Source organism: Lynx rufus, unplaced genomic scaffold, assembly GCF_022079265.1.
Source record: "Lynx rufus isolate CCGP_SWC_20201006 ecotype Redwood Valley unplaced genomic scaffold, mLynRuf1.p SCAF_43, whole genome shotgun sequence".
NCBI lineage: Eukaryota > Metazoa > Chordata > Mammalia > Carnivora > Felidae > Lynx > Lynx rufus.
The window spans coordinates 314541-338997 of NW_025814860.1; the positions used below are offsets into that span (position 1 = coordinate 314541).

Below are 24457 nucleotides of genomic sequence, written 5' to 3' on the forward strand. Positions count from 1 at the left end.
GGACGTGTGTTGGGGAGAACGGGGGTCTAGCTTGCTCCCGGCAGGGAAGAGACGTCACCAAGAGGGCCACATCCTGGAGCTGACAGGAGCCCTTCTGTGGCTCCTCCCCAGCCTCCCTCCCACTGGCCGCTGGTGCCCCAGCACAACAGCATTCCCGGGTGGCCTGTCACCCCAAGGACTATCCCCACTCACAGCCACAGTCTGTGCAGCTTTTATTTCAATCAAGAAGTAATCAAATCTATATACAGTCTAAAAACAGTAGAAAAGGTGAGTAAAAAGGCCCACAGTCCATCTGGGGCAGGGATGGAGGGTGGGCCGGGCGAGCATCGTACCTGGCACCCAGCGGGAGGGGCTGGGCACTGTCTTGGCGGCGACGATCACAGGACCAAGCAGAGGGAGGCTCGCCGGGCACAGGGTGGGGAGGGCACTGCCTGGCCAGGTGAACCTGTCGGTCTGTCCCCGCAGGGCAGGCAGTGAGCGCCCCTTGAGACCCCTCATGTGGCCAGCCTGGTTGGGACAAGCCTAGGGGAGGTCCCAGAGGAAGCCAAGACTGGTCTGGATTCTGTTAGCAAGTCCAAACCTGCAGAGGAAGGGCTCTGTTTCAGCTGCCCCTCCGGCCACGCCGCCCCACCACCACCTGCCATCCACACCTGCCCTCCGGTGCCACCGACCCAAGGCTTCTAGCTCCTCGCCCCCCGCCCCCTGCTCCACACACGCAGCCCCTTTGGAAGGCCTGAGCCGAGGCACTGACCTTCACAGTGCTGTCCACAGCTCCCGAGAAGAGCCGGCCCCGGGACACGGCCAGTGCGGTCACACTGCCCTGGTGACGCAGCAGGGTCTGCGTGCAGATCATGTTGTCCATGCTCCAGACCTGGGGGCACACGGGACATGAGGGCCTGCCCACCTGGGCCCAACCGCCCACCGTGAACCTCCCACCATCGCTAGGTCCGCACGCACCCTGAGAGACCGGTCATAGGACGCGCTGAAGACTTTGGTCTGGTCTGGCGTTGAGATGACCGCCAGGGCATACACAGTGCCAACGTGGCCCGTCAGGGTCCGCACCTGCTCCTTGGACTCGATGTCCCACACCTGAAGGAATGGCCCAGGCAGGTCAGAGCCACAGGCTCCGGGGAGGACAGCGCCCCGGAGGCAGGCCCTGCCCCTAGGTGCCCGCCTTACGTGGATGAGGTTCTCATAGGTGCCACAGACAATGTGGTGATTCGTCACAGCGATAGAGTAGACGCTGCCGCCAGATGTCTGCAGGACGTGGATGCAGTCGAGGGTCCGGATGTCCCAGATCTACGGACAAGCTCGAGCCCGTCGGTCCCAGGCCCGGCACCTTGCCCTCAGGGCCTCTGGACGCTAAGCAGCCCGCTCGTCACCCAGGATGTGTGTGAGGGTCTCCCCAACCCGGCGGCATGGGGGCAGGGCAGACGGAGCCCCCGGGGCCGGCCTGGGCAGTGCCAGCCCAGGGGTCTAGCCTAGTGAGGGGTCTTCCCACGCGAAGCGTGTGCGGACGCACCTTGATTGTCTGGTAGGAGCCGCTGTACAGGTAGCTCTGGGCAGCCACCAGCGCCCGCACCCAGTGGTTGAGGCCCGTGAGCTCCTTCTTCAGCTTCAGTTCAGTGCCCACGATATCCCAGACCTGTGGGGACGGCCACGAATGCAGGCTGGGGCGCAGGGGTCCGGTAGCCCACCGCCCCACATGTGCACACGCGAGGCCGGCCTGACCTTGATGGCCTTCAGGGAGCCGCTGAAGAGCATGTTGTGTGAGGAGACCAGCGTGCACACGGGGTTGTCGTGGGCCCGGATCGTGTTCACCTTCTGCAGGTTCTGGATGTCCCACACCTGGCGGGAAGGACGACAGGAAGCCTCGGGTCGTGGTGGCACGGCGGGCCTGGGGCCCCCGGAAGCCGGTGCGGCCCAGGCCCCTCCCACCCACCTGCCGCGGCCCCACTCACGATGATGGTGCAGTCCGCTGAGCCGCTGTACAGCTTGCACCTGGGGGAGCGGAGCCAAGGGGTCAGGGCAGGAGAAGCCAGTGTCCTCGCCGGTGTGGCCTTGCCAGGCCAAGGGAGCACCAGCCACCGGGAAGCCACCAGGAACCGGCAGCTCGGCCGGGTTCCTCCCGCTGCCCCCAGCCCTCCGTCTTCCTGTTCCGGCGAGGGAACCTTGGGGGTAGAGGCCTGACCCCGCCGCCTGCCTGGCAAGCGTCCGACAGCAAGCTGTGAGGTAACTACCCCTGTCAGCGCTGCCGACGGCCAAGCTGCTGCTTTCCGGGAACGCACGTCTCTCCCTCTCCTGCCCACAATGTGAAGTCTCGTGACACGAGACAGGAGAGAAGGTCGAGAGGGGCTACCCTTCTCGGGCGAGGGGGGAGCCGGGCAGGCTACTCTGTGGTCCTGTCCCCAAGCTGTGCCTGAGGCTCTGGCTACAGGCCAGCCGAGCGACGGCTGAGTTCCTACCTCCCCGAGGCGCCCCAGCTCCGGGGCCACACACTGGGAACGTGGGGGCCCGCGTGCCACCACCCAGCCATCCAGCCCTGCTCAAGGATGAGGGTGCCCCGCAGGAGAGGTAGACACAGCCAGCTGACGACACATGTGGCCCGTGGGGGGAGCAGGGCGTCTCCCGTCCCCACCTCCACGTGGGTACCATGCATGCCCGCACTCACCCCTGGATACAGAGCGCCAGCACAATGCCGTCGTGGCCTTCTAGCGTCTTCTGGCACTTGTAGGTGGTACACGTATCCCACACCTGCAGAGGCCACCATCAGGCTGGGTCCCAGGAGGGGCAGCCCAACGCCAGGGGGCAGCATGGTGGGAATGTGGAGGGAAGGTGGGCGCAGGCAGTGCCCATTGCCCCCCCCACCCCGCCACCAGGCTGTAGACCACCTCCCTGGGCAAGACCCCACTCACCTTGATGGTCTTGTCAGAGGAGCCACTGAAGAGCAGGTCCCCCATGGAGTAGACACACAGACACCAGACGGGGCCCTGGTGGCCCACAAAGGTTCCTTTGCACTTGAAGATCTGTTGTGGGTCATAGGCTGCGGAGACGGGAGGAGCTGGTGAGGGCCCGGGGGCGCCCAGGGGCAGCAGAGGGGGCAGCGGCAGGCCCGTACTCACATCCGAGGATGCCTGTGTTCAGCCGCGCATTGATGTGGGACAGCTCATCCTGCCAAGACCAAGAGTACAGGGCATGCTGGCTGTGGGTCCGCGGTCCCCCTGCCCCCGCGCGGCAGCAGCCGCCTCCCCCAGCACAGACACTGAACCCTGACAGCGGGGTGGCGGGGAGCGGGGCAAGCCTCCTGTTGGGGCCTAGGCCGAGGGCCGGTCCTGCCTCCCCACCCCCCCACCCCCCACCCCGCACGTGGCCCCCTCCCGCTCACGTTCAACATGGACGCATCCCTCCGGAACTCCATGAGGTCCTCGCTGAGCTTGCTCTGGTTTTCGTCGAGGACGTCTGAGTGGCAAGGAAGAGGGTGTCAGGGACCGGGAGGAGAGGCCACACCCCTGCCTTCTGGGCCGCGCCCTCACCGAACTTGAGCTCCAGGCTCTTCTCCAGCTGGTCAATCTTCTCCGAGAGCTTGCCCAGCATGGAGCGCAGGAAGGCGATCTCCTGGTCCTTCTGGGCCAGCGCCACGTGCATCTCGTGGAAGCGGTCGTCCGTCTGCTGCAGGAACTCCTTCAGGCCCTCGAAGCGGCAGGTCTCCAGGTGTGTCTCATACGTGTCCTGGTTCCCGATGAATGTGCACCTGGAGACGCAGGATGGCTGCCCTGCCCACCTGCCTGCCCAGTGAGGCACTGCCCCTGCCCCCCCCCCACGCCTCCCCCCACCTCCCACCTGCTGCCCACCCGTCCATCCTGCTCCCACTCAGCACCCATCAGGCCACTTTGGGAGGAAATCTGGTCCTTCTGCTCCCAAAGCTCCTTAAGGGCTCTTCCGCACCCTTCGACAGCCTCCCGGCTCCTGCCTCTTCCCCCCTCCCACCGCCCCCTGCTCTCTACCCCACTCATGATGGTCCAGCCGCCCGAAGCCCTCGTGCTAGTCTTCGGCTCACACCCACACACGCATCGGTTCTCAGGGACACCCCCCTTCCCTGACCTCCCAGCTCGCCGACCACTCCGACCCGTCTGCGTTCCCGTGGGGCTCAGGCCTCTCCTTCACGGCACCTGTACCTCAGTTGGTAATTACATAGCTGACGGTGCGGCTCCCGCTAAGGTCCGTCTCCCCAGGACCCTGGCTGTGTCCCCAGCGCCCAGCACACAAGCAGATCTCAACAAGGGTTCGCTGAAGGAGGGACTGTGAATGCCAGCCCGGAGGCCCCGCCGCCCCCGCCCTGCCCGCCCACCGGCCGGGGGCAGCCCACATGCCCACCCCCGCCCACTCACCCGTACTTGGAGTGGGGACACTTGATGTGCTCACACTCCTTGAGGTGGGCCTCCAGGTTCATCTTGAGGAGGGGCGGGCAGCTGGGGTTGTTGGGGCACCGCACAGGCCTGTAGTCACAGCTGCCCTCGTGGTCCCTTTGGGAGGCGGGCGTCAGTCCCCAGAGGCACCGGCTCTCAGCACCCCTGGGAGGGGTGGGGGGCGGGGGCCGAGGACAGCACTTACTTCCGAGCGCTGAGCTTGATGGTGAAGGGGCACCCTCGGGGATCCACCTCAAAGACGGCAGGCTTCCCGGCCCCCGCTGCCCGGCAGCCGTGCCTGCAGTGGATGAACAGCTCCCCGATCTGCTCGGCCACCGCGATGTTGTTCACCACCACCGTCAGCTTGGCGTGGTCCACGGGGCACTTCTCTGGAGGGGAGGGCGTGCTGACCTCACCGTCCACCTGGCTGTCCCTGCTCCGGCAGCTCTGCTCTGAGTGCTGCGACCAGGCTGCGCTGGGGGCGGGCTCTTCCCTGGTAAGTCCCGGTGTGGCAGGCCCGGAACGGGCTCCTCAGGCTGGCCGCACCGAGCCTCTTTCTGGGCCCTGATGCACCCATCTACCTGCCCCGCTGCCATGCCTGAATCTGGATGGGGGCACAGCTGGGCCACCAAGGGTGACCACCGGGTGAGCAGGAGGGACCGGAGGCCTCTGGGCTGACTCAGGAGTCGGGGACAGGGCAGAGGGAGCTGGGGCAGAGGCTGGAGAGGAACTAGCCCCGGGCCCAGGGGCCCAGGCCTGAGAGGGTGAGGCGGGGGGCCCTGATGGCCAAGGCACTCTTGCTGGAAACAGCTGGTGCTGAGGCCAGGAGGCCCCGAGACGTGGGTCTCCCCACTTCGCCCATCAAGGTCCGGAGCCCGGCCTGAGCGCCCCGTGGCAGAGACGCTGGGGGCAGGGCTAGGGAGAAGCCACCATGTGCCAAGGGCATGATCAGTGCTGGGCCTAGGCCGGGACCTCTCCGGAGGGACCCTTCCCAAGCGGGGTAATGAGGTCAGCCGGACCGGGGTCTGGGGAGGGGGGGGCCCTACCTGACTTCAAGGCGCATCTTCGGCAGAAAGTGTGCTGTGGAGACAACGGGTGGGCTTGGGGCACGGACACAGAGTCGCCCCCACCCCGTGCCCACCGAAGAGGGCAGCCCCTGGGCGGCCACGCCGGGCCCCGTGGTGGCGCACGTGTCAGGAAGGGAGGGGCGGCCTCACCCCGCACGTGGTGATCACGGGGTCCTTGAACACGCTGCAGCACAGCTGGCAGCACAGCTTCACCGACGGCTGCTCAGCAAACACCAGGGGCTCCTAGAACCGGGCAGGGCAGGGTGAGGGGGGGGCCGGGGCGCAGACGGCGGTGGGGGGCGGGTAGCGGCCGAGAAGGGCCTGCCGCGGAGGCCTGGGGCCGGGCCTGAGCGTGAGGGGACCGAAGCAGGGAGGACCCCTCCAGCCGCGCCCTTGGCCGTGCGCACCTGCTTCTCTAGCGGTGATGGAGACTCGAAGACCCCACACGGGCGCCGCCCTCACTTCCCAAAGCTGGACCCCGGGTAGCCCACGGGAAGAGGTGCCCGGGGAGTGGGGGGAGGGGGGGGCGTAGGCCAGACCTTCCCGCCCCTCGAGGGGCCGCCTGCTGGGCGGACACACCTACCGGCTCCTCCTCCTCCTCGGGCAGCGAGAACGTGGAGCGCAAGGACATGCTGGACTCTGAGTGCAGGGAGCGGACGGAGATGGCCGAGTCGGAGCGGCGTGGGGTGCTGATGGGGGGCTGCGGCGCACAGGGACAGGCGGGCCCGTCAGCCGGTGGGGAGGCCGGGGCCCCCTCACCCCGCAGAGCCGCCGCCTGTGCCCAGGGAGCCGATGGGGCGCCCGCGGGCCCCCCGCCGGCCCAGCGGTCCCGGCCCTGTGGCTGGGCCACCCGCTCACGTCTGCCAGCTTTCTTTGTGTAAATGGAGAGACTTCCTGCTATTCAATTCCAGAAGGACACGCTCGCCTGGCCTGCTTCCTGCTTCCCGTGAGGGAATGTGGGCTGCACACGGGGCACCTCCGTCAGCCAGTCCCGGGCCGGCCTCCACGCCCGGACCGCCAGAGGAAGGGAAGGCCGGCAGAGGCTGGGGGCTCCACGTCCCCTTGGGTTTGGCTGCCCGTCTGGCTTCCCTGGCTGGGGACACGGGGCCGGGCCACTGAGGCTCCCAGGGAAGGCAGGGACCTCCCCACTGAACCCCGGCCAAGATTCTCAGAGGGAGGAAGAGCCATGGGTGCCCGCCTCTGCCTGAGTCACGGAAGATGAGGATCTGGGGGAGCCCGGGTGGGGAAACCGTCCCCTCCCCCTCGCCTTGGCCTAGAACCCCCCAGTAAAGATCCTGTAAGAGCCACTGCTCCCCACCCGGCCCACGGGCTTCCTCCTGGTCCCGGCCACTCTGGGGAAAATCCCCTCCCGGGCAGCCACGGGTGAGTCAGAGGTCACGGAGGCCGAGGCAGGCGGAGCCAGGGAGTGGGGCGCAAGGTGCCTGCTTTGTGCTTAGAGAAGGCCTAGTGTAGCGCCTGGCACACAGCGCGTTCAAGTAATTAAAAAAACACCGTTTCCCTTAGCATTAAATAGGAAACGAAGGCCTAGCAGCCCAGCATGAGAAGACTTGGGTCCTGGAGGCTGGGAGGACAGGAGAACCAGCTGGAGTCCGTGGGGCCACCACACTGGCGAGAATCCCGAGAATCCACAAGGGGAAGCAGAAAGCGAGGCTCTGCAGAGGTGAGCGGCAGGGGGGCCCGAGCCACCCCCCTCGGCCAGGGCAGCTCCTCGCGTCCGACAGGCCCAGAGCCCAGCGACACGGTCCAGTGGCCGGGCAGGCAGGGGACAGCCACTGTGACCCTGGCCACACAGCCTGGGCACTGACGGCCAGCCTCGACTCCACCCCAGCCCCTTCCTCACTCCGCAGAGCCGGCGGCAGGAGGTTCTCTGGCTCTCCCTGTCAGCACAGCCCTCGCAGGCCCGTCGTTATCCCCCAGCTCCGGCCGTCCTCCTTCCAGCCACCTGCTCAGGGGTCCCGCCTCCACCCCCCAGCCCACCCTCCAGTCCTCTACTCGATAGCAGACAACTTTAAAAACGGAAACGTGATCTGTGACCCACACGCCTGAACCTTCTGTGGCTCCCATGGCCTTCACGACGGAGCTGAATGCGCTTCGCCCCAGCTCGCAGGCTCTGCACCCTCCGGCCCCACTGCTCCTTCCTCCTCCACAAAGTCCTGCCACGGGCGCTTAGGCCTCACGACGCCCAGACATACCAGCCCTCTGTCTCACCAACCCACCGTAGCCTGCAGACCGTAGCTCAGGGCGTGCCTCGAGGTGGAGCCTCCCCTTCAGCTACCCCTGGGACCTGGCCCTGGGGAAGGACGGCATGGCCGGAGGCCGTGGGGAGAGAAGTGACCATGGCACAGACCTACCATGCTATCCTCCTCGTCCCGCGGTGAGTAGGCGAGGGTGCTAGAAGAAGACGGTGTCCTGCGGTGCTGTTTGTACGTGCTGGTCCCATCGGCTGCCAAGAAGAGAGGGTGGGGTTGCCACGAGTGTGATCCGGAGGGGCACGGCTGGCCCCCCGTGGCGGGAAGTGGGCTCCCTGGAGGGACGGGCCCGGTGGGGGCAGGGGCTGGGCCAGACAGGGGGCTAATCCCCTCTGGGAAGTCTCCTTGCCCCCCACCCTCTCCCGTGTCCTCCTTCTTGATCTGAGGGCCACTTGGCTGGGGCTGGGCTCGGGGGCAGCTGGGAGCCACCCTGCCCCTGTCAGGGGCCTGAGCAGGACAAGGGCCAGAACGCAAGCTGGCCTGAGCCCCCAGCAAGCCCCGCACTGGCCCTGCATCCTCAGCCCCCTCCAGGGCCAGGCAGGTGGGGAGGGAGGGCACAGCTTGGGGCCAGCCCGGCTCAGGTGGTCTCCAGGGCCTATCCTCTGTGCCTGGAGCTCCGGAGCCCCCGACAGTCACACTCCCAAGGCAGGCTGAAGGTGGGGTGGAGGGATCATCTCTCTGACTCTACAAGGTGCCAGCGGTCTGACCCTGGGGCTGCCCTGTGCCCAGCTGAGGCAAGAGCCCAACATCTGAGTGATTAATCTGGAGGTTGCCTGGCACGAGGTGGGATGTCATCTTGCTTGGCCCTCAAGGTAACCCTACCAGTGGGCGGGTCCTCTGATGTCCTCAGTGCCCAGAGGAGGAGACAGGGACAGAGGCCTGAGGCCCCCGGGCCGGTGTGTGCTGGGGACTGACAGGCAGCCCGCTGTCTGGGTCTGCTTGTCTCCCAGCTGTTCCCCTGGCCAGAACCTGGAACCACCCTCGGGCCTTCTCAGCCCACTCCAGGGAAGGCGTTGGTCAGGAGTCCATGGGGAAGCCAGAAGCCCTGGAGTGGCCACCACCGGCCTCAGGCCCACCCAAACCCAGACATCACAACCAGCCCCAAAGGCATGGTTTCATGAGTCGGGCTTTAAGCAGCTCCCCTGCCACTGGGCCTCAGTTTCCCTATCTGTGAGAGGAGTCAGGTGAGGTGACTGTTCATACCCAGTCCTGACCCATCCCTGCCACCGATGGGGTTGCTGGGTAGGGCGAGAGGGAGACAGACTCCCATCACTGTCTGCTCCAGGAGCGCGGGACTGCCGTGACGGGGGCCCCTGCAGCTTCTAAGAGTAAGTGAGGCGTTGAGGAACAGTGACCTGGGTGCTTGTATTGGGGAGACGTTTATTTATTCTCAGGACAGAACATCTAAGAAGGAAAAGGGGCACTTTTGGAGCATCTGATTGAGCCACCCTGGGGCAGAGGGGCCAGCGTGAGCACGTGCGCACAGTGGTCCTGTGGCCTCGCTGCTGAGTGCTTCGAGAGGGAACCCCGGAAAAGCAATTAAAAATCGGCTTCACCTACGAGGAGCAGAGTACCAAAAAGGCAAAGGAACAAAGTCCATCCCTGAACCCCCAGCCCTGACAAGAGAGGCAACACACCCTCATGACTCAGGGAAGGAGGTAGTGCCCCGGGCTGTTAGCCCCTCACAACCAACTCGAACACACGGCCCCGGGCTGGAACCGGTCTGGAGAAAGGACACCGCGAGTACTTCTTACCACCCACACGTGTCCAGCGTGGCCCCCAGTCCCGACCTCCCGGAGGCTGCTAGGAGCCCAGGGCGGGGATGAACCAGAGGACGCTAGGACGAGGGACAGGGAAGGTGGGGCAGCCCTCCCCAGAGGTAACGGGTGAGGCCCCGGGACGGAGGTGCTGGGATGCCCGGGGTTGCAGGGGGAGGAGAAGGATGCGGCAGCAGAGGCGGAGCGGGGGGTGGGGGGGGGGCGGCAGGCAGCCTAGGGCCGACACCGATGCCCCCTCCTGCCCCCACCAGGACGTGCCCGCAGACCCCAGTGGGAGTAAGGGACGCCCAGATTCTGCCCAGCCCGCCCTGGCCTGGACTTACAGGCTGGCTCACCTTTTGTGATGGTGGTGACGGCCGAAAAGGCAGGCCCGAAGGTCGTTTCCATTCTGGTCTGGACAGAGAACAGATGAGACTTGGCATCGACCCCCAGAGAGGATGTGTACACACACGTGGACGGGCACCGACGCGCTTTCATAGCACCACGGTCACGTGCGCGCGTGAGCTCACGCGGACACACGCGGCACAGGCCCTCCACGTAGGGAGGGGACTGCTCTGGAGGCTCTGCGGGGACCCCGGCACACGAGGTGGGCCCGAGGGGGAGGCCCTTCCCCGTGAGGTTCCCGCTTACCCCGGCGGTGACGTCGGCAGTGGGAAGGTTGGCGGGCCCCCCGGAGAAGCGGTTGTAGCGGGCGCTCTTGCCCGAGCTCATGCTCTAGAGAGGCATCTAGGGTCCGCGGGCAGCGTCTCCTGAGGGGGGAGCACAACGGTGGTGGGGACGGTGGCCCGGACTCGTCAGATTGGCCGGCGCTGAGCCATGCGGGTCACTCCAGGCACACTTTGGCCTCTCCACCACCAGTGCCAACGAGGGCGGGTCCACGCGGGCAAAGTCTCTTTCCCTCCTCCCATCCCAGGTGTGCACAGGCCCAAGGAAGGGAGGAGGCCCTGGGGGCAGGCAGGCAGCTGGCACTCAGCTTTACCTTCCTTCAAGGCTCAGGCTTTTGGAAACGTCACCAGCTCCGCCCCAGAGGCGGAAGCCCCCACTGTGCTCTGCCCGAACCTCTGGGTCTGAGGGCAAGTGTCCCTGGAGCCAAGACTGGGCCGTGGTGTGGCACCCGGGGCGGGATCAAGCCGTGTGCCTGCTTCCTACCAGGTAGGACGGTCCCGGTCTGCAGGATGGAAGGACGCTGGCCACACCCCAGACGACCTGTCGGTGATGTACCTGGGGCCCAGCCTCTCAGAGGCTCATCACGCAGATAAAGCCCCTTTGGGACAGGGGGAGGAGATGACAGTCCTGACCCCAGACCTTGTGCAGGTCCAACTGTCGACTCAGGACTCACAGGCTGAGGTGGTGGGGAGAAGGCACAGTGGGTATCATCCTGGGCCTGCAAGAATTACTCCCCCCACCCCACTCCACCCAAGACGAGGGGTCTGGCCGTTAGAGAGGAAAGGGGACCAGCCTGCAGCCACGATCGTGGATAGCCTGGGGAAGCCACCCCACTGCCAGGGCGACGCCCACCTTCCCAGGGGCCCTCCTGGGGTCAGCGTCCACGGCGGCGTCTATCTCCCCTCTGGAGTCAGCTGTAGCCTCGAGGCCCCAGCTTTAAGCCAGGCTCCCCGCGAGGAGGAGCACACGTGAGCTCTCTCCCCAGGAGACCCCTGGGAGGCCACAGCGCGGGCTCATCACCTGCTGCTAGGCCGGGCCAGCAGAACGAGTGTCGGGAACTCCCGGGGAGGCCGGCACGTCCCGCTCTCGTGGGGCACAAGGGCACGTGCAGGCTGGGGCCCACCCTGTGCTGTGAAGGCCCCCCACGACTGAGGAGGGGGCTCCGGGTGGAGGGGCTGCTGAGCCATCTGGCCGTGTCTGCCTCACACACGCCACAGCCACTCGGTGGTCCTGCAACCCAACCTAGGGGTCTACGGGGAGGGGCTGGCTCCCGAGCCGTGTGTTCCCATGCTGCGCTGCCGAGCTGTCACAGCTCCCCCACCTTCTCTCCCACCTGCCCCTTTGAATACCACCTGCAATGCCACCGCCCCCCCCCCCCGCCCCCAGTCTTCTAGACTCGGGCCTCGGTGCGGTGGCTGTCAGTCCCCACACTTGGCCCTGCCACAAGGCACCGCCACCGATGCTCTCAGCGCCCTGGGGGTCCAGGTAGACCAGGGGATGGGGGGATCCCAAGATGTTGGCCAAAGCCTCCCCCTCCTGCCCATCACTCCCCCTGCTGTGACTCAAGAGACTTGGCGGTTAAGTCCCAGACCAGGCTCTCCGGTGGCTTGTCCTCATGGGGGAGAGGCAGGGACTCCCGAGAGTGGGCAGTACCAGGCCCTTGGTGGAGGTGTGGCTGTGGTGGGTCCGGAAGCCCCACCTCCAGTGCCGCTGCTGGTCTCCACGCTAAGCAGGAAATCCTGGGGCCACCCTGCTTGCAGCAAGGATACCCCGGCTGGGGTGACATAGGAGCTCCAGGACTCACCTTTTGGGAAACCCAAGGTCGGCTCCCGCCTCGGCACCATGGGGCGTGCCAGGAGGAGGCTGGGGGTGGGTCACGGGGAGGCGGCCGGCCCACACTGACCTGGATTTTACAATTCATCTGCTCCCCCTGCTGCAAGCTCCCGAGGCCCAGCGGCCAGCGGCTGGCTCCAGCGAGCGGCTCCCGTGGTCCAGGCAGCCGGGACCCCAGCGGGGACTCCCCCCAGGACGGCGGCCAGCACGCCAGCCCCCGTGGGGCCTGTGTGCCTGCTGCTCAGTCTGAGGGAGCAGGCGTCTGGCTCTCCCTCACTCTGAAGTGAAGTAAACAGAAAGGCACGCAGGGCAACATGCAAATCGGCTGGAAAGTCCCCTGACAGCCAATAGCGGCCAGGCCCGGCAGACACACAACCCGGGGGCGGGGTGGGGGGGGGTGGGGGGAGATGTACAGACTGGCCAGAGAGCAGAGTGGAGCCAGGGAAGGAGGGAAGTAACTGCTTCCCCATTTACATGGTTTGGCCTGCACTCCCAGCCAGGGACCCGAGGCGGGGGGAGGGGGGGGTTGCTGGGCTGCAGCCACAGCCTCCCCCAGCTGTGCACCCCCAGATCACAACGATCAGATCCTACCCTAACTAAGCATCCTGGAATTGAGCAAGATGCCCTGAGCCTTCAGCCCCGCTCCCCCAGGGGCTGCATTTTGCAATAAGTCTTCGCCAGTGTCTCCCAGCTCTGTGGGCCCAAACCCCAGAAACAACAGCACAGCTGCGTACGCCCCCCACCCCGCTGGGCCCAGCTGTCCGGGGTGGGGTATGCCCCCGCCCCCCAGGGGTAGGCCTCCTCGCCACCCCGCACCAAGCCTGTATGCAGGCGGACAGGGAGTTGTCAGCTAGACGACCGGACACTCCCATACTGGGAAAAGCTATGGGCTGAGCCTGCCAGGCACAGCTCCCCTTCCCTCCCCAGGCGAGTCCCCCCACCCTGCCTGCTCCAGGTGCCTCCGCAGAGCCCAGGCGAGGGACACAAGGACCGTATCTCTTAAAGAGAAAAGACCGCACGCACGTCCTGCTGGAGATGGGGCCTCAGGTGAGGCTGGTGGGAGAGTGGTACCCAAGGTGCCCGGGGTCAGTGCAAAACCAGCTCCCCTGCTTGAGCCTAGGGTCAAGGCCCAGGGATCTCTGTCCACACAAGTCCATGTCCAAAGGGCCCCTGGGGCACACTCCTTGCCCGACAAGGGAACGAAGATCCACCTATAATGCCCCAGCCCCTCTTGAGGAAAGCCCCCCACCAGCCCCGTTCTCTGGGCAGCCTACACCAGAGAGCAGGCCAGCTCCCTTGGGAACCCCTCCCCACCCCCACCCCCTGGAGGGAGGCCAATGGGGTCTGCTAGGCTCACCCTTGGGAATGTGGGACAAAGATCCCCCACTGTGGTCCCTGTGGCTGGCAGCCAGCAGAGTGGGTACTGTAGGCTGTAAATGCTGGACTGTGACGGTGGGGGGGGGGGGGGGACGACAGTGGGATGGCCAGAAGCAGGTCCTTCGAAGAGTGGGCGTGGTGGGGTCCCCTCAGCAGCATGTGCTGAGCCAGCAATGGGGGTAGGCTGGCCCTGGAAGCACCATCAGGCCACACATTTAGTGGTGACTGCCCCAGGGTGAGCATGGGTGGCCAGGACACCTCAGCCCTGCCTGGCACAGAGCTGTGGGTGGCCACCAGACTGCAGCCAGAGCTCCAGATGCAGCCTCTGGTATCACCCATGGACCACCCAGCCCCTGGGTCGGCCCCTGCTGGCCCCCTGGCCCAAGCCCTATAGAAACAAATCCTATAGAAACAGGCTGGGTTGCCATAGCAAAGCCATATACACCTCTCCCAGCAGTTCCCTGATGTCCCCTTAGCACGTCTTTTCCATCCCAGATAGGCACGGTGTGACGTCAGGGCCCCCCCTAAGCACCTCAGCAGGCCCAGGTTTGAGGCCTGCCCGGCCCCCCTTCCCTCCGAGCACCCACCCCTGGACTCTGCCCTCACCTTCCATCCTTCCCTCTGTGCCCACAGTTCCTAAAGGGTGGCCTCAAGGTTGCCAGACTGGACACCTGTTGTGGCCTCCTCTCCCCAAGGCTGTGTCCTCGCACTCCCCACCCAGCCTCTCCAGCACCCGTGGGTCCCTCTGCTGGAGGGAGGTGTATACCTGACACAGCCTGGGGGGCTCCTAGAGAGCTTCCCAGAGGAAGGGGCTGCCCAGATCCAGAGCAGGGAGAGAGTATTCTGGAAAAAGGTGGTGTTTGGCCTCCTCTCTGAGCACCTAGCCGTAGGGGCCACTTTTACCTGCCCACACCCTTCCTCCAACTCAGCGTCTGGGCCAACCCAGGCTGCAGAGGCACAAGGGGGAAGCAAGTCCCAGGCTGTCTTAAATCAGTGAGTCTAAGGTCAGCCGCTGGCTTAGTTGGAAGGGCGCGCGACTCTTGATCTTGTGGTCGAGAGTTCGAGCCCCACGTAGGGTGGAGAGATTACTTAAATAAATCAAACTTAAGAAAAAAAAAATCAGTGAGCCTAAACTTGTGGAGACAGGTCCTGGGCCTCTGCCCAAGAGCCCAGGGACACCTCGGACCCGGGCTACACCTCCAGGCCGCCCTGGCTGTTTCCGCCTCCCTGACTTCCTCTTTCTTGGTTCCCTACAGAAGCTTGGGGAGTGTGCACAAAGTCCCAGCCGGGAGCCCCGCCTGGACATGCAGACATGCACCAGCCCGCTCCACTGTCCATTCCATGCCCTTTCAGCCCAGGCTGTGGTACTACAGTCTTTCTGGCACATTCCTTCGGTCCCGGTTTCCGTGAGGCTGCTCCTTCCCCGGGGGATAGCCGAGTACCAGGTCTCCATGTGACCTCAGCACTGGACTCCAGGACCGCTTTCTCCCTCCTCTGCCCCACCTGACCCCATGTCCCTCCAAGGAGCAACCGAATTTCTTCTGTGGAAGGGCCAGCACACCGGGGACGCCCTGGGGCATCTACTGAAAGCTGAGGGGTTCGGGCCCCTCTACGAGGGTACCTCCTGCATAAGCCAGCCAGATGGCCCGGTAAAGTCCTAGGAGCCGACTCAACAGCAAGGTCAGGCCAATGGGGACCCAGGTTCGGAGCAAGTTATGTCCTGCTGACCCCTCCCAAGGCTGGGCATATGCGGGCACACTTCACTTATGTGCTTCTACTGGCCCCTCCCAAGGCTGGGCATATGCGGGCACACTTCACTTATGCGCTTCTACTGACCCCTCCAAGTGTTCCTTATGGACAGCACGACGGTCAGGCCACAAATGCAGGACTCAGACCTGGGTTCAAATCCCACCTCTGCCACGTAACAGCTGCGTGACTTTGGGCAACCTGCTTGCCCTCCAGGGCCTCAGATTTCTCACTCATTAAACAGAGCGGATGTACTCCCATCTGAAAGGAGCTGCGAGAGGCGGGGCAACAGTGAGGGCTCCACTGACAGCAGCCCCTCTTCGAGAGTCAAGAGTAGAGGCCGGGAGGCCACCCCAGGACTTAGAGCCCACAAGGGGTCACGCCGCGGCCAACCAAAGCCCTGTTGTGCCAGCAAACCGAGGAGCCCATGGTGCACCAAAGCCAGCCGCACACCAAGCCGTGCCGAGGAGCACCACACCGCGGAGCCCAGGCCGCCTGGAGCCGTCCAAACAGGTCAGGCCCTTCAATCACATCTCTCCCGTTTCCCAAACTCTCTGATTTCGCAGCCGGCCGGCCGGCCAAGGTTCACACCCACTGCATGCCAGTCCCTGTGAGGGTGAGAGGGCACGTGGTGACGGCTGAACATGAGTCTGACCTTGAGAAGCTAGGGGGCCTGGTAGGAGAGGTAGACAGGCTCGGGAGTATTAGTAAGCCCCATTCGAGCTGCCAAAGACCCTTTTCTGTGGGTTCCTGTCCCAGCAAAGTCAGTGCTTCAGACTCTGATCTTTCCCATTCATTTCCAGAAATATTGTGTGTGACACACAGCCACAGTGGGGGTTGCTCCACAGGGACCCCTCAAGAAGGAAGACATCCCCTCCTTCCCAGCTGGTTACCTCCCTCAGCCAGGTTGCCAAGATCCCTGCTTCCCCTCAGAGGGAGCTTCTGGCTTCCTGGGGCTAGTGCAGCTATAACATGCAGGAACCTCGACACACAGAGACCAGGGATTCCGGAGAAACGTGAATGCCCAGAGCAATGCAAGTAGGGATGTATGACAGAGAGGTAGTGCCTGCCTGCCGCACAGGCTTGCGGGGAAGGGGTGTGGGAAGGGAGAGGCCCAAAGAGAAGGAATGAGGAAGAGGGAGGTCACATGCTTGGCAAAGGCCAAGGGGTGGGCAGCCCTCAGGAGAGGGGGCCTGTGTGTGCACAGGAAGGGGTGTGAGGGATGGGGAGAGGGGTGAACAGTCTGGGCAGCTTGGAGCTCTAGGCAAGGGAGGCAGCAAAGCAGGGTGGAATCCCCAGCCCTACCCTCCACCCCTGTCCTGCCAAAGCAGGGTGGGATCCAGCACAATCGCAGCCTCGGCTCCAGCTGAATGCCCTGGACTTGTTCAAGGCAACGAGGCCGGAACAGCCAGACAGCCTCGTCTCCCACCCCCTCTACACACAACCAGGGGCTCTTTACCGGCCTCGGATCTGATGTTGGCTCTCCCGTGCTCGAATCCTCCAACAGCCTTCCTTGCAAGCACAATACAATCCCTCCACCATGCACTCTGGTGTGGCCCTGTGGACTAGGCCTCTCACCCCTCTGCCAGCACTCACTGGCGCACCAAGCCCTTTCTTGCTCTGGGCCTTTGCACACCTTGCTCCCTCTGCCTGGCATGCTCTTCCAGCAACTTCCCAAGACAAGCTGCTTGCTGTAGGCACCTCCCCCCTCCCCAAGCCACTCGAGAGCGCCCCTTACTCTTTCTCAGCGCCCTGTTTCTCTCATAGCACCTATCACAACTCTTTAGGATTCTGTGTGTACTGTCAATCCCTCCCCGCTCTAGATGGCCGGTTCTCAAGCCGGGGTGTGTGGGGTTGGGGGAGGATTTTGTCCCCCAGGAGACGTTTGGCGGTGTCTGCAGGCATTTTGGGTTGTCAAGACGTGGGGGTGGGAGAGATTACTGGCATCTAATGGGTGGGGACCCGGGATGCTACTCAACATCCTACAAAGCACAGCAGAGAAGGATCGGCGAGAAGTGTCAACAGCGGCCGGGCTGAGAAAAGCTGCAGAAGAGCCTACGAGAACTGGGCCCCCGGCGGCGCTCAACGAACGCAAGAAGAAGGAATGAATAAAGAAGGGGAGAATGGGGCAATGGGGCAAGCGACGGACAGACGCCGAGACCCCGGCCCGTGTCGGCCCCGCCCCCCCAGGCCCGACGCCTCCGCGGACCCCGAAGCGCCTACCGCGCGGCCCCGAGGCGCGAGCCCCGGGCCGGGCGCGCCGCGCGGACACTCACCCGCCCGCGGCCGCCCGGGAGCGGCAGCGATACCCTCCCGCTTCATCGTGCCCCCGCGGCCGCTGGCCGGGAGACAGACCGGACGCGCGAGCCGGAAGCGCTGAGGCGCTACGCCCGCCGGGACTTGTAGTTCCCCGTCTCTCAATGCCTGGGTCCCCGCCTCACGCGCGGCTCTCCAGAAACTACGAATTCCGGCGGCTCCGACGTCGCGGGGCGGGATTGGCAGCTTCAGAATCACTCTATGTTGCAGGTCGGAGTCTGATTGGTTCTGTGCATCTGTCGCTCACAGTTAAGTTCTAAGGCCTCTGCTAAAGGGAGAAGCTTCGCGAGTCTGGTTCAGGAGACCGGGGGCGGGTACTTCCGGCATGATTGCCCAATCGCAGAGGTGGGGCACTTTCTATAAAAGCTTCAGCCTCGGGCGCGTGCTTTCTTTTGGGAATCCAGTGGCGGCCGTGGGCGCTTGTCTGTGCGGTCGCTGCGAGTCCACGTTAGGGGAGGATCTGGGCCCCGAATGGGGCTGAGGGGTCCTCCAGGGCCATCATCCGCCGGGGCTCCGCCTCTGTCTTCAGCGTTGTACGCGTTCCTTGCTCCGCCCGCCTTCCCCCCCCCCCCCCCGTCCCGTTTTGTTGGGAAGGTGCGACTCCAGACCGACTTCTCTCCGCAGGTAAGCCTGGGCCGGGCTTGGTTTCCCCTATGCAGCTTGGAGCCTGTGATGAATTGCTTTCGTTTCTGACACCTCGTATGAAAACTGCATGTGCAGTCTGATTATTTTGCAAGACTGAGGCTTCAGGGTGCGCCCCCTTGACAGGAGGGGCTGGTGTGAAAACATCTCCAAAAAATCGGGGTAGCGGGCTTCTGTCTACATTTCGGCTCTGTGTGTCTGACTTTTAGGGCGGTCGGTGACGTGGTTGGAGACCGTGGACGTAAATGAACGTCAGCCCGGGGCCTGGTGGTAAGGCGGGAGTCCACGTCCGTATCTGCGGCGCTTAACAATAAAGCAGAGGTGGTGAGTTGATGGGAGCGCAAGTGTCTTTATTTTCACACGCGTTTGCTCCCCAGAGGACTCCGCGGGAGGACTGGCTCGTTCCGTGGCAGTCTTGGGAAAGGGTAGAGAAAGATGGATGTTCACACGGTGACCTTTCAACTATTGGGATGGCTTCTCGGTTTTTTTGCCTGTAAGAGCAGAAATCCCGGGGCGGAGCGGGGGTCTTTGTCTTAAGCAGGTGAGGAACTCTTCCTCCTCACCGGCCACAGAGCACTGTTTTCTGTTTCGTTGGGTCTTGCAGAGGGAAGTGGACATCAACCACCCAACCACCTAGGTTCCCCGTGCTCCCTAGACAGCAGCCCTAGTTGAGGGTACCACCCTCTTAGCGTTGTCTTCAACCCGTACTTTGCCGAGGGCGCAAAGAAGGGGATTTCTTGTAACAGAAGAGACCGGCAGTCCAGAAAACACAACTTTATTCACCAGAACTGAAAACAAAGACTCTTAACCCAAAGACCTATGAGCTGGAGCACACTGCCAGCCTCCTGGCTTGACCTCACTCTGCACAGGCCTCAGCTGGGCTGGCAGTTCTAGTTTCCCTGACGGTTTCTGATTTCCCACATGCCGTTCGTGTATTAGAAAGCCGCAAACTTGGCGTCCTCCAGGCGACACGAGAGGAAGACCCTGCTGATGTTTGACCCAGAGTCTCTGAGTGTGTGGGCTGGCAGCTTTGGTCCTTGGGGCACAGATGCATGATTGGATGTGCAGCGAAGCCCTCTGCCCCAGGCACGGACAGGAGTCCGGCCTTTCCCTGCCTGGGCAGCGGGTGCCGCTGAAGACATGGCTTTTGGGGGGTTAGGCACTGTACACGTGGCGCTGGCACCGGGGTCCAGCCTTGAAGCTGGGCGCGTCCAGGAGAGGGCAGCAGAGTGCCGTGGCAGCAAGACCAGGCTCCCCGCATGGGCTTTGCATTGTGGGGTGTCTCCTGTACGGGAGGCCGTTGCTTCTCCATCAAGGCCTTGGGGGCAAGGCCCTGAGTCAGGGGCTGCAGACCCAGTGGCTCCGTGAAGCCTGTTGGAACTGAGGCTCTAGGGAAAGACGAGGCTCTGTCTGGGAGTCCCAGAAACGGCCGCCCTCGAGTTGACTGCCAGGTGACCCTCTGTCCAGCCTTGCAGGGGCCTCCCAGAGGATGTGCAGTGGCAGTGCCCAGTCAGGTTCAGGGTCTGCAGCAGGAGGCCCCTCGGCCCTCCCTCTTGACGTAGTCGTGCAGCCGGAAGCGAGGCTCACTGGGGACCTTCATGGAGCGCTGCTTCAACTCCCTGTGGGGCAGAGGGGACCATGGGACAACTTCCTCCACCGACAGAGATTCAGACTCTGGGTCTGGAGGATCTTCCTGATGACTACCAGCACTTACTTTGCTACGGCTGTGAAGGCCAAGTCTACGTTGAGGCCTGTCTTGGCGCTGGTCTCCATGAAGGGCAGCCCGTACTCCTGCAAACAGCTGCTGCCAGCCAGGTGGCAGCCTGGTGGAGACAGCCCAGGCCCTGCAACCCCAGGGACGCTCCCCGGACACCCACCCCACCCCGGCTCACCTTAGCCAACTTCTCCCCATCCTCCCTTTTCACCACACGCTCCTGGGCAGAGTCCACCTGGCATGGGGGGGTGGGTCTTGGTGAGAGCTGGCCCAGGGCTTACCCTGCCACCCCTGCCCCCATGCAGAGCCACGGTGGACAGGATGGGCTGGGTGCCCACCTTGTTCCCCAGCAGCATGAGCACCACGTCATGTTGGGCGTAATCCTGGATCTCCGTCAGCCAGGCCTGTGGGGGAAAAGCTGAGACCAGGCTGGAGGCTGGCACTCTGCTCGCCCCTTGCCCCTCCAGGCCTCACTGCTTGGGGTGCCTGTTGGGCTCTGGCTAACAGGAAGGCCCAGAAATCGAGGTCCCTGGGTCCTGTTGAGGCACCCTCGACAAGCACCTCACCCAAGGTGTTGGACTGACAGAGCTGGAAGGTGCTCAGACTCCCTTCAGCTCACACTCCACCTGAGCCACCAGAGGGGCCGTCTCCCTGCCGCCGGTAGGGTCCTTAGCCCCCCGGGACCCTAATGCCATCACGGCCTGTTCCTGCCACCACCACCAGGAAGGAAACCACTGACCTGGATATTGTCAAAGGAGGCCTTGTTGGTGACATCATAGAGCAGCAGCAGTGCTGGGGGCAGAGGACAAGTGAGGACACCTCCAGGGCCCACCACAGCTTCCTGTCACCCACACCCACACGCATCACAGCCTCCACACTTCCTGCCATGCTCCTGCCCAGGGCACCCTCCTCCGTGCAGAAGCCAGGGAAACCTGACACCCGCGAGAGCACAGCCTCTGACTCCCCGGGACTGGCATCCCCCACCCACAAGCTCACCGTGAGCGTCGCGGTAGTAGGCGTGGGTGACGCTCCGGAACCGCTCCTGGCCAGCTGTGTCCCAGATCTGGAGTGACAGGCACAGGGCCGCCAGTTTCTCCTGGGTGTTCACTACCCTCAACCCTCTGCCCCCCGCTGCTCCCCACACCACTCACCTGCAGCTTCACCTTCATGCCATCCACATCCAGAACTTTGTTCTGAAATAACAACCAGCCCGGTCCAGCAACCAACAGCTAGAACGCTGCTGCCCTCCGGTGGGGAGCTCCCAGCTTCCCCCCTCACCGCGCCTCCTGCACCTCCCCCTGGTGAGCCCCTCCTGGTAGCCCACTCCCACCCTGGAGGCCCAGCACCTGCTCCACCAGCTCCCTGCCCTTGAAGGTGACTTAGACCACCCACCTGGTCAGTCACTGAGTCCTGTTGCTCCCGCCTCCCCCCACTCCCTTCCCTTTGCCAGCACCCCTCCAGCCCGGCCTGGCTGCCCACTTCCCCCTGTGCCTAGCCATAGCCAGCTTCCTAGTTTAAGAGCCAGCAGCCCCCTGAGGGCGGGTCCCAGCACAGTAACCACAGAGCCTGAAACTGCCTGGTACACAGTGGGTGCTCATTAAATGTTTGCTGGCCGGTAGTGGTTCCTAGCCGGACCTTCCCGGTGCAGGGCTAGTGGCAGGGAAAGACTCAACCCCACGGTTCCCATCTGCTGTGGTGGGGGTGGGGGCCCCTGGCAGCTGGAACACCACCGCCCCCCTCTTCCCCAAGCTCCTGCTGTCAGGGTGCTTCTGGGTCTCCAAGGAACCAATGGCACAGCCATCTGCTGGGCTGAGGCGGGGGGGGGGGGGGAAGGGGGGGCTGGGAAGGACACCCTGCCTTCACTGGCACCCTGAACAGGGGTGTGAACCAAACAGCCTCACCTCCCTCGCCACTTGCCCCAGAGCCAAGAGGGAGGTGAGAAGGGGGAGATGGGTCCAAAACAGGCCAAGGACCATCTGTCCAGGGTCAGAGCTGCCCCCTTTCGGCACCTGAACCCTTACTTCATCTCAGAAGACTTGAGGGGACCTGGACCCTCAAGCAGGGTAACCCATGGCTCCCCAGACTGGGAGGAGCCCCCTTTCCTGTTCCCAGAATGGGCCTCCCTCCCAGCCTCCCACCAACTGGGTCTAATTAAAGGGTGAGAAAAAATGCAAATTTGGGATTTGTCTAGAACACACCAGCACCTTGGCAAGGCAAGAATTTAGACTGGTGACTCGAGGTGGGGGCTGGAATGCTGCCACCCGCCAGGCCTAAGGCCGCAGCCCTCAACGTCGCCTGCTGACTCCACAGGCTGCTAAAGGTGCCAGGTGGGGGGAAACGAGAGGGATTTGAAGTCCAGGGGCACTTCCCTTCCCCCCAGAAAACCCCAGGACACCCCTCCCTCTGGGGGCAACCTGGGAGGGGGCTCTCGAAGAGGGGGGAGCAGCCAGGCGGCAGCACTTCCCGTGAGCCTCCTCACCCAAGGGCAGGGACCCGCCCCTGCTCCCAGAGGGGGTACGGTACGTGCTCCACACCACCTGTCTTCCTAGGTCCTTTAGCAGGCTTCCTGGCACCTCTGTACAGAAGGACAGTGATGTTCGCCTTCCAAGTGAACATGGGCCTTGAGTGTCCTCTGTCAGCCATCACCCGGGGGGTGGGAAGGCACCACGGCCCACCTACCCTGAGGCACAGAGGTAGCTCCAGGCACAGGGGTGCTCTCCCTGCTTCAGTCAGATGCAGCCCTCACCTGTCTTCAGGACCCTTAGGGGGTCGGGAGGTGTAATTTGGTGGGCAAGGCATCCCACCTCAACCACCTGGGCCCTGAGAGCCGGGTGGTCCAGACAGGAGCTCGAGCTCCACCCTATGAGCCTGTTGGTGTCACTGGGGTGACGGAGAAACCAGCTGCCCAGGGGTGTTGTGAGAGCCCGGTGAGCTGGTGTCAGGGGCCCAGGGCATGGCTGGGCCAGCTCAGTGCTTAGGACGTGAGCTTCCACTCTCACCCGGAAGTCGATGCCCACAGTGGAGATGAAGGTCCCTGCCAGGAAAGCCCCGTCCTTGAAGCGCACGAGTAAGCAGGTCTTCCCCACGCCTGAGTCCCCCACCAGCATGACCTGGGGCGAACAGGAGGGTCAGAGGTGTTAGGGACAGAGGGGACCAAGGTGCTGGCCCACCCAGAGGGGTGTCTGGCCTTCCCTGCGCTGGCCTGGCCAGGAGTGGAGGAACCCGTCTCAGGCTCACAGGTTCGGCAGGACTTGGGGGAGACATAGCAGCTATGGTGGCTGCCAGCCTAGACCTCCAGGCTCCCAGCTCCAGAAGGTTCTGTCCCCTCTTGAACAGTGGCCCAATTCAACCAGTGAGGAGTGGGGGCAGCTGCCTCCATCCAGGGTCCTACCCAACCCACCCCCAGACCCTGGACATCATGCTTGATCTGGAAGGAAAGCATGTGGGGCTTGGTGGGGAGCCGAGTCTGGGGATTGGTAGCTGGAGACCTTCTGAAAGGCCTGCAGGGGTCTCTGTGCCAGGGGCTTCTTCCCATGCCAGTAAGACTCTGGAGGAATTTGCCACATGGGGGTCAGATCTTGGTGTGATGAGGGGCCTGGGTCAGGTCTGTGGAGCAGGAGAGGCAGTCAGGCCTCCCCCCTCCTCCCCTCCCCCAGCCTGCTGCCCAAGGCTCCAAACCCAAAGACAGTCCTGACAACCCCTCCACGATTCACAGGCTCCTGCCGAGGGCTGAAGAAGGCTCTAGTGCTCCCTACCCAACTGGCAAACCTCTTCTTAATCTCCCCCGTCCTCCAAAAAGAGAAGACCCACAGACCCTGGGGGTGCGGAAGGCAGCATATGGGAAATGGTGAGACTGGGCCCCGCGCGGGGGCGGGGGCGGGGGCGGTGTCATTCGGGACCCGGGACGGAGCACCTGCCAGGTCTGGGACCCTTTGTCCAGCCCTGCCAGCTGTGGCGTTAGGGGGCAGACCTTGCCAGCTGTTGGGTATCTGAAATCCGGGTCTGAAGGCTGTGTGTGTATGCCATGCACCGTGCCAGCTGCTGGATGCCGCTCCGGCGGGCTCCCCGCCGAGGGTCCGCGGGGCCCTGCATCCCCTCCCCGACCTCTCCCGGCTCGGCTCGGGCGGAGCGCCACCTGCTGCGCTCGCCTGGGGCGGGGGCCGGCTCACCTTGAAGGCGACGTCGTAGAAGTCGCCGCCGCCAAGCGAGGGCCGGCCGGGCTGCGGGGGTCCGTTGGGCCGCGCCTGGGGGCCGGGGCGTGCAGTCCCTGGGCGCGCCGGCCGGGACCCGTCGGCCGCAGGCAGCGCGGAGGCAGCGGGCCCGCTGGCCCCCTTCCTCTTGGGGGTCTTCTTCCTGGACATGACGGGCGGGCGCTCAGGGAGCTCCCGCTGCAGCCGCCGCGCCCCGGGCCGCTCTGCTGCCCGCGCCCGCCGAGCGCGACACGGACCCGAACCCGTCCCGCGGCGGCGGCGGCGGCGGCGGCGGCGACGGCGGCGGCATCGCGGGCGCCAGGCTCCCCGCAGCCCCGCCCCCGCGCCCCACAGCCCGCAGCCACTCAGGCCCGGCCTCCCCACGCCGCCGCCAATGGCCGCGCTGGGGCGGGGGCATGCAAATGAGCCGGCCGCCCTGGGGCGGGGTCACG

The 24457-nt window shown here is 64.4% G+C and overlaps 2 protein-coding genes, 1 long non-coding RNA gene and 1 other non-coding gene across 6 annotated transcripts; 2 read left to right on the plus strand and 2 right to left on the minus strand.

Moving 5' to 3' along the window:
* Positions 1-195: 195 nt before the first annotated feature.
* TRAF7 (TNF receptor associated factor 7) lies at positions 196-17520 on the minus strand. 3 transcript variants are annotated; one of them, XM_047097887.1, is made up of 21 exons: positions 17420-17520; positions 10152-10270; positions 9857-9914; positions 7846-7937; positions 6057-6173; positions 5624-5716; positions 5453-5486; positions 4612-4795; positions 4389-4523; positions 3534-3751; positions 3386-3459; positions 3123-3171; positions 2916-3043; positions 2672-2754; positions 1962-2001; positions 1732-1848; positions 1523-1645; positions 1180-1299; positions 958-1089; positions 752-871; positions 196-580 (listed from the first exon to the last, which is right to left on the minus strand). In XM_047097887.1, exons 2-21 carry the CDS (start codon positions 10230-10232, stop codon positions 566-568), a joined length of 2013 nt encoding a protein of 670 aa, XP_046953843.1. In that variant the 5' UTR covers positions 10233-10270; positions 17420-17520; the 3' UTR covers positions 196-565. The 3 variants fall into 3 exon arrangements, with proteins under 3 accessions (XP_046953843.1, XP_046953844.1, XP_046953842.1); XM_047097888.1 differs by lacking the exon at positions 17420-17520 and adding an exon at positions 12091-12825 and having other exon boundaries at positions 4395-4523; XM_047097886.1 differs by lacking the exon at positions 17420-17520 and adding an exon at positions 12091-12823.
* Positions 17521-17858: 338 nt separating this feature from the next.
* Positions 17859-18434, plus strand: LOC124525558 (uncharacterized). Its single transcript, XR_006965522.1, has 2 exons — positions 17859-18083; positions 18311-18434. It is a non-coding gene; the product is annotated as an uncharacterized LOC124525558 (long non-coding RNA).
* LOC124525607 (small nucleolar RNA SNORD60) lies at positions 18124-18206 on the plus strand. The gene has a single exon (XR_006965534.1). It is a non-coding gene; the product is annotated as a small nucleolar RNA SNORD60 (small nucleolar RNA).
* A 426-nt stretch (positions 18435-18860) lies between the features above and the next one.
* On the minus strand, positions 18861-24176 carry RAB26 (RAB26, member RAS oncogene family). The gene is made up of 9 exons (XM_047098026.1): positions 23985-24176; positions 22815-22925; positions 20967-21008; positions 20812-20878; positions 20555-20607; positions 20154-20219; positions 19994-20050; positions 19816-19892; positions 18861-19720 (listed from the first exon to the last, which is right to left on the minus strand). Exons 1-9 carry the CDS (start codon positions 24174-24176, stop codon positions 19618-19620), a joined length of 768 nt encoding a protein of 255 aa, XP_046953982.1. The 3' UTR covers positions 18861-19617.
* Positions 24177-24457: the final 281 nt, after the last annotated feature.

Excerpts from the sequence above, each read along its gene's own strand:
- TRAF7 (XM_047097887.1), bottom strand. The coding sequence starts at position 10,232 with ATGAGCTCGGGCAAGAGCGCCCGCTACAACCGCTTCTCCGGGGGGCCC. Across the intron at positions 5,717-6,056 it reads CCGAGGAGGAGGAGGAGCCG|GAGCCCCTGGTGTTTGCTGA; the intron begins GTAGGTGTGTCC and ends GCCCGGTTCTAG. Across the intron at positions 1,849-1,961 it reads CAGCGGACTGCACCATCATC|GTGTGGGACATCCAGAACCT; the intron begins GTGAGTGGGGCC and ends CCTTCCCGCCAG.
- RAB26 (XM_047098026.1), bottom strand. The coding sequence starts at position 24,176 with ATGTCCAGGAAGAAGACCCCCAAGAGGAAGGGGGCCAGCGGGCCCGCT. Across the intron at positions 21,009-22,814 it reads CTGTGGGCATCGACTTCCGG|AACAAAGTTCTGGATGTGGA; the intron begins GTGAGAGTGGAA and ends TTGTTATTTCAG. Across the intron at positions 20,608-20,811 it reads CTACTACCGCGACGCTCACG|CACTGCTGCTGCTCTATGAT; the intron begins GTGAGCTTGTGG and ends CTCTGCCCCCAG.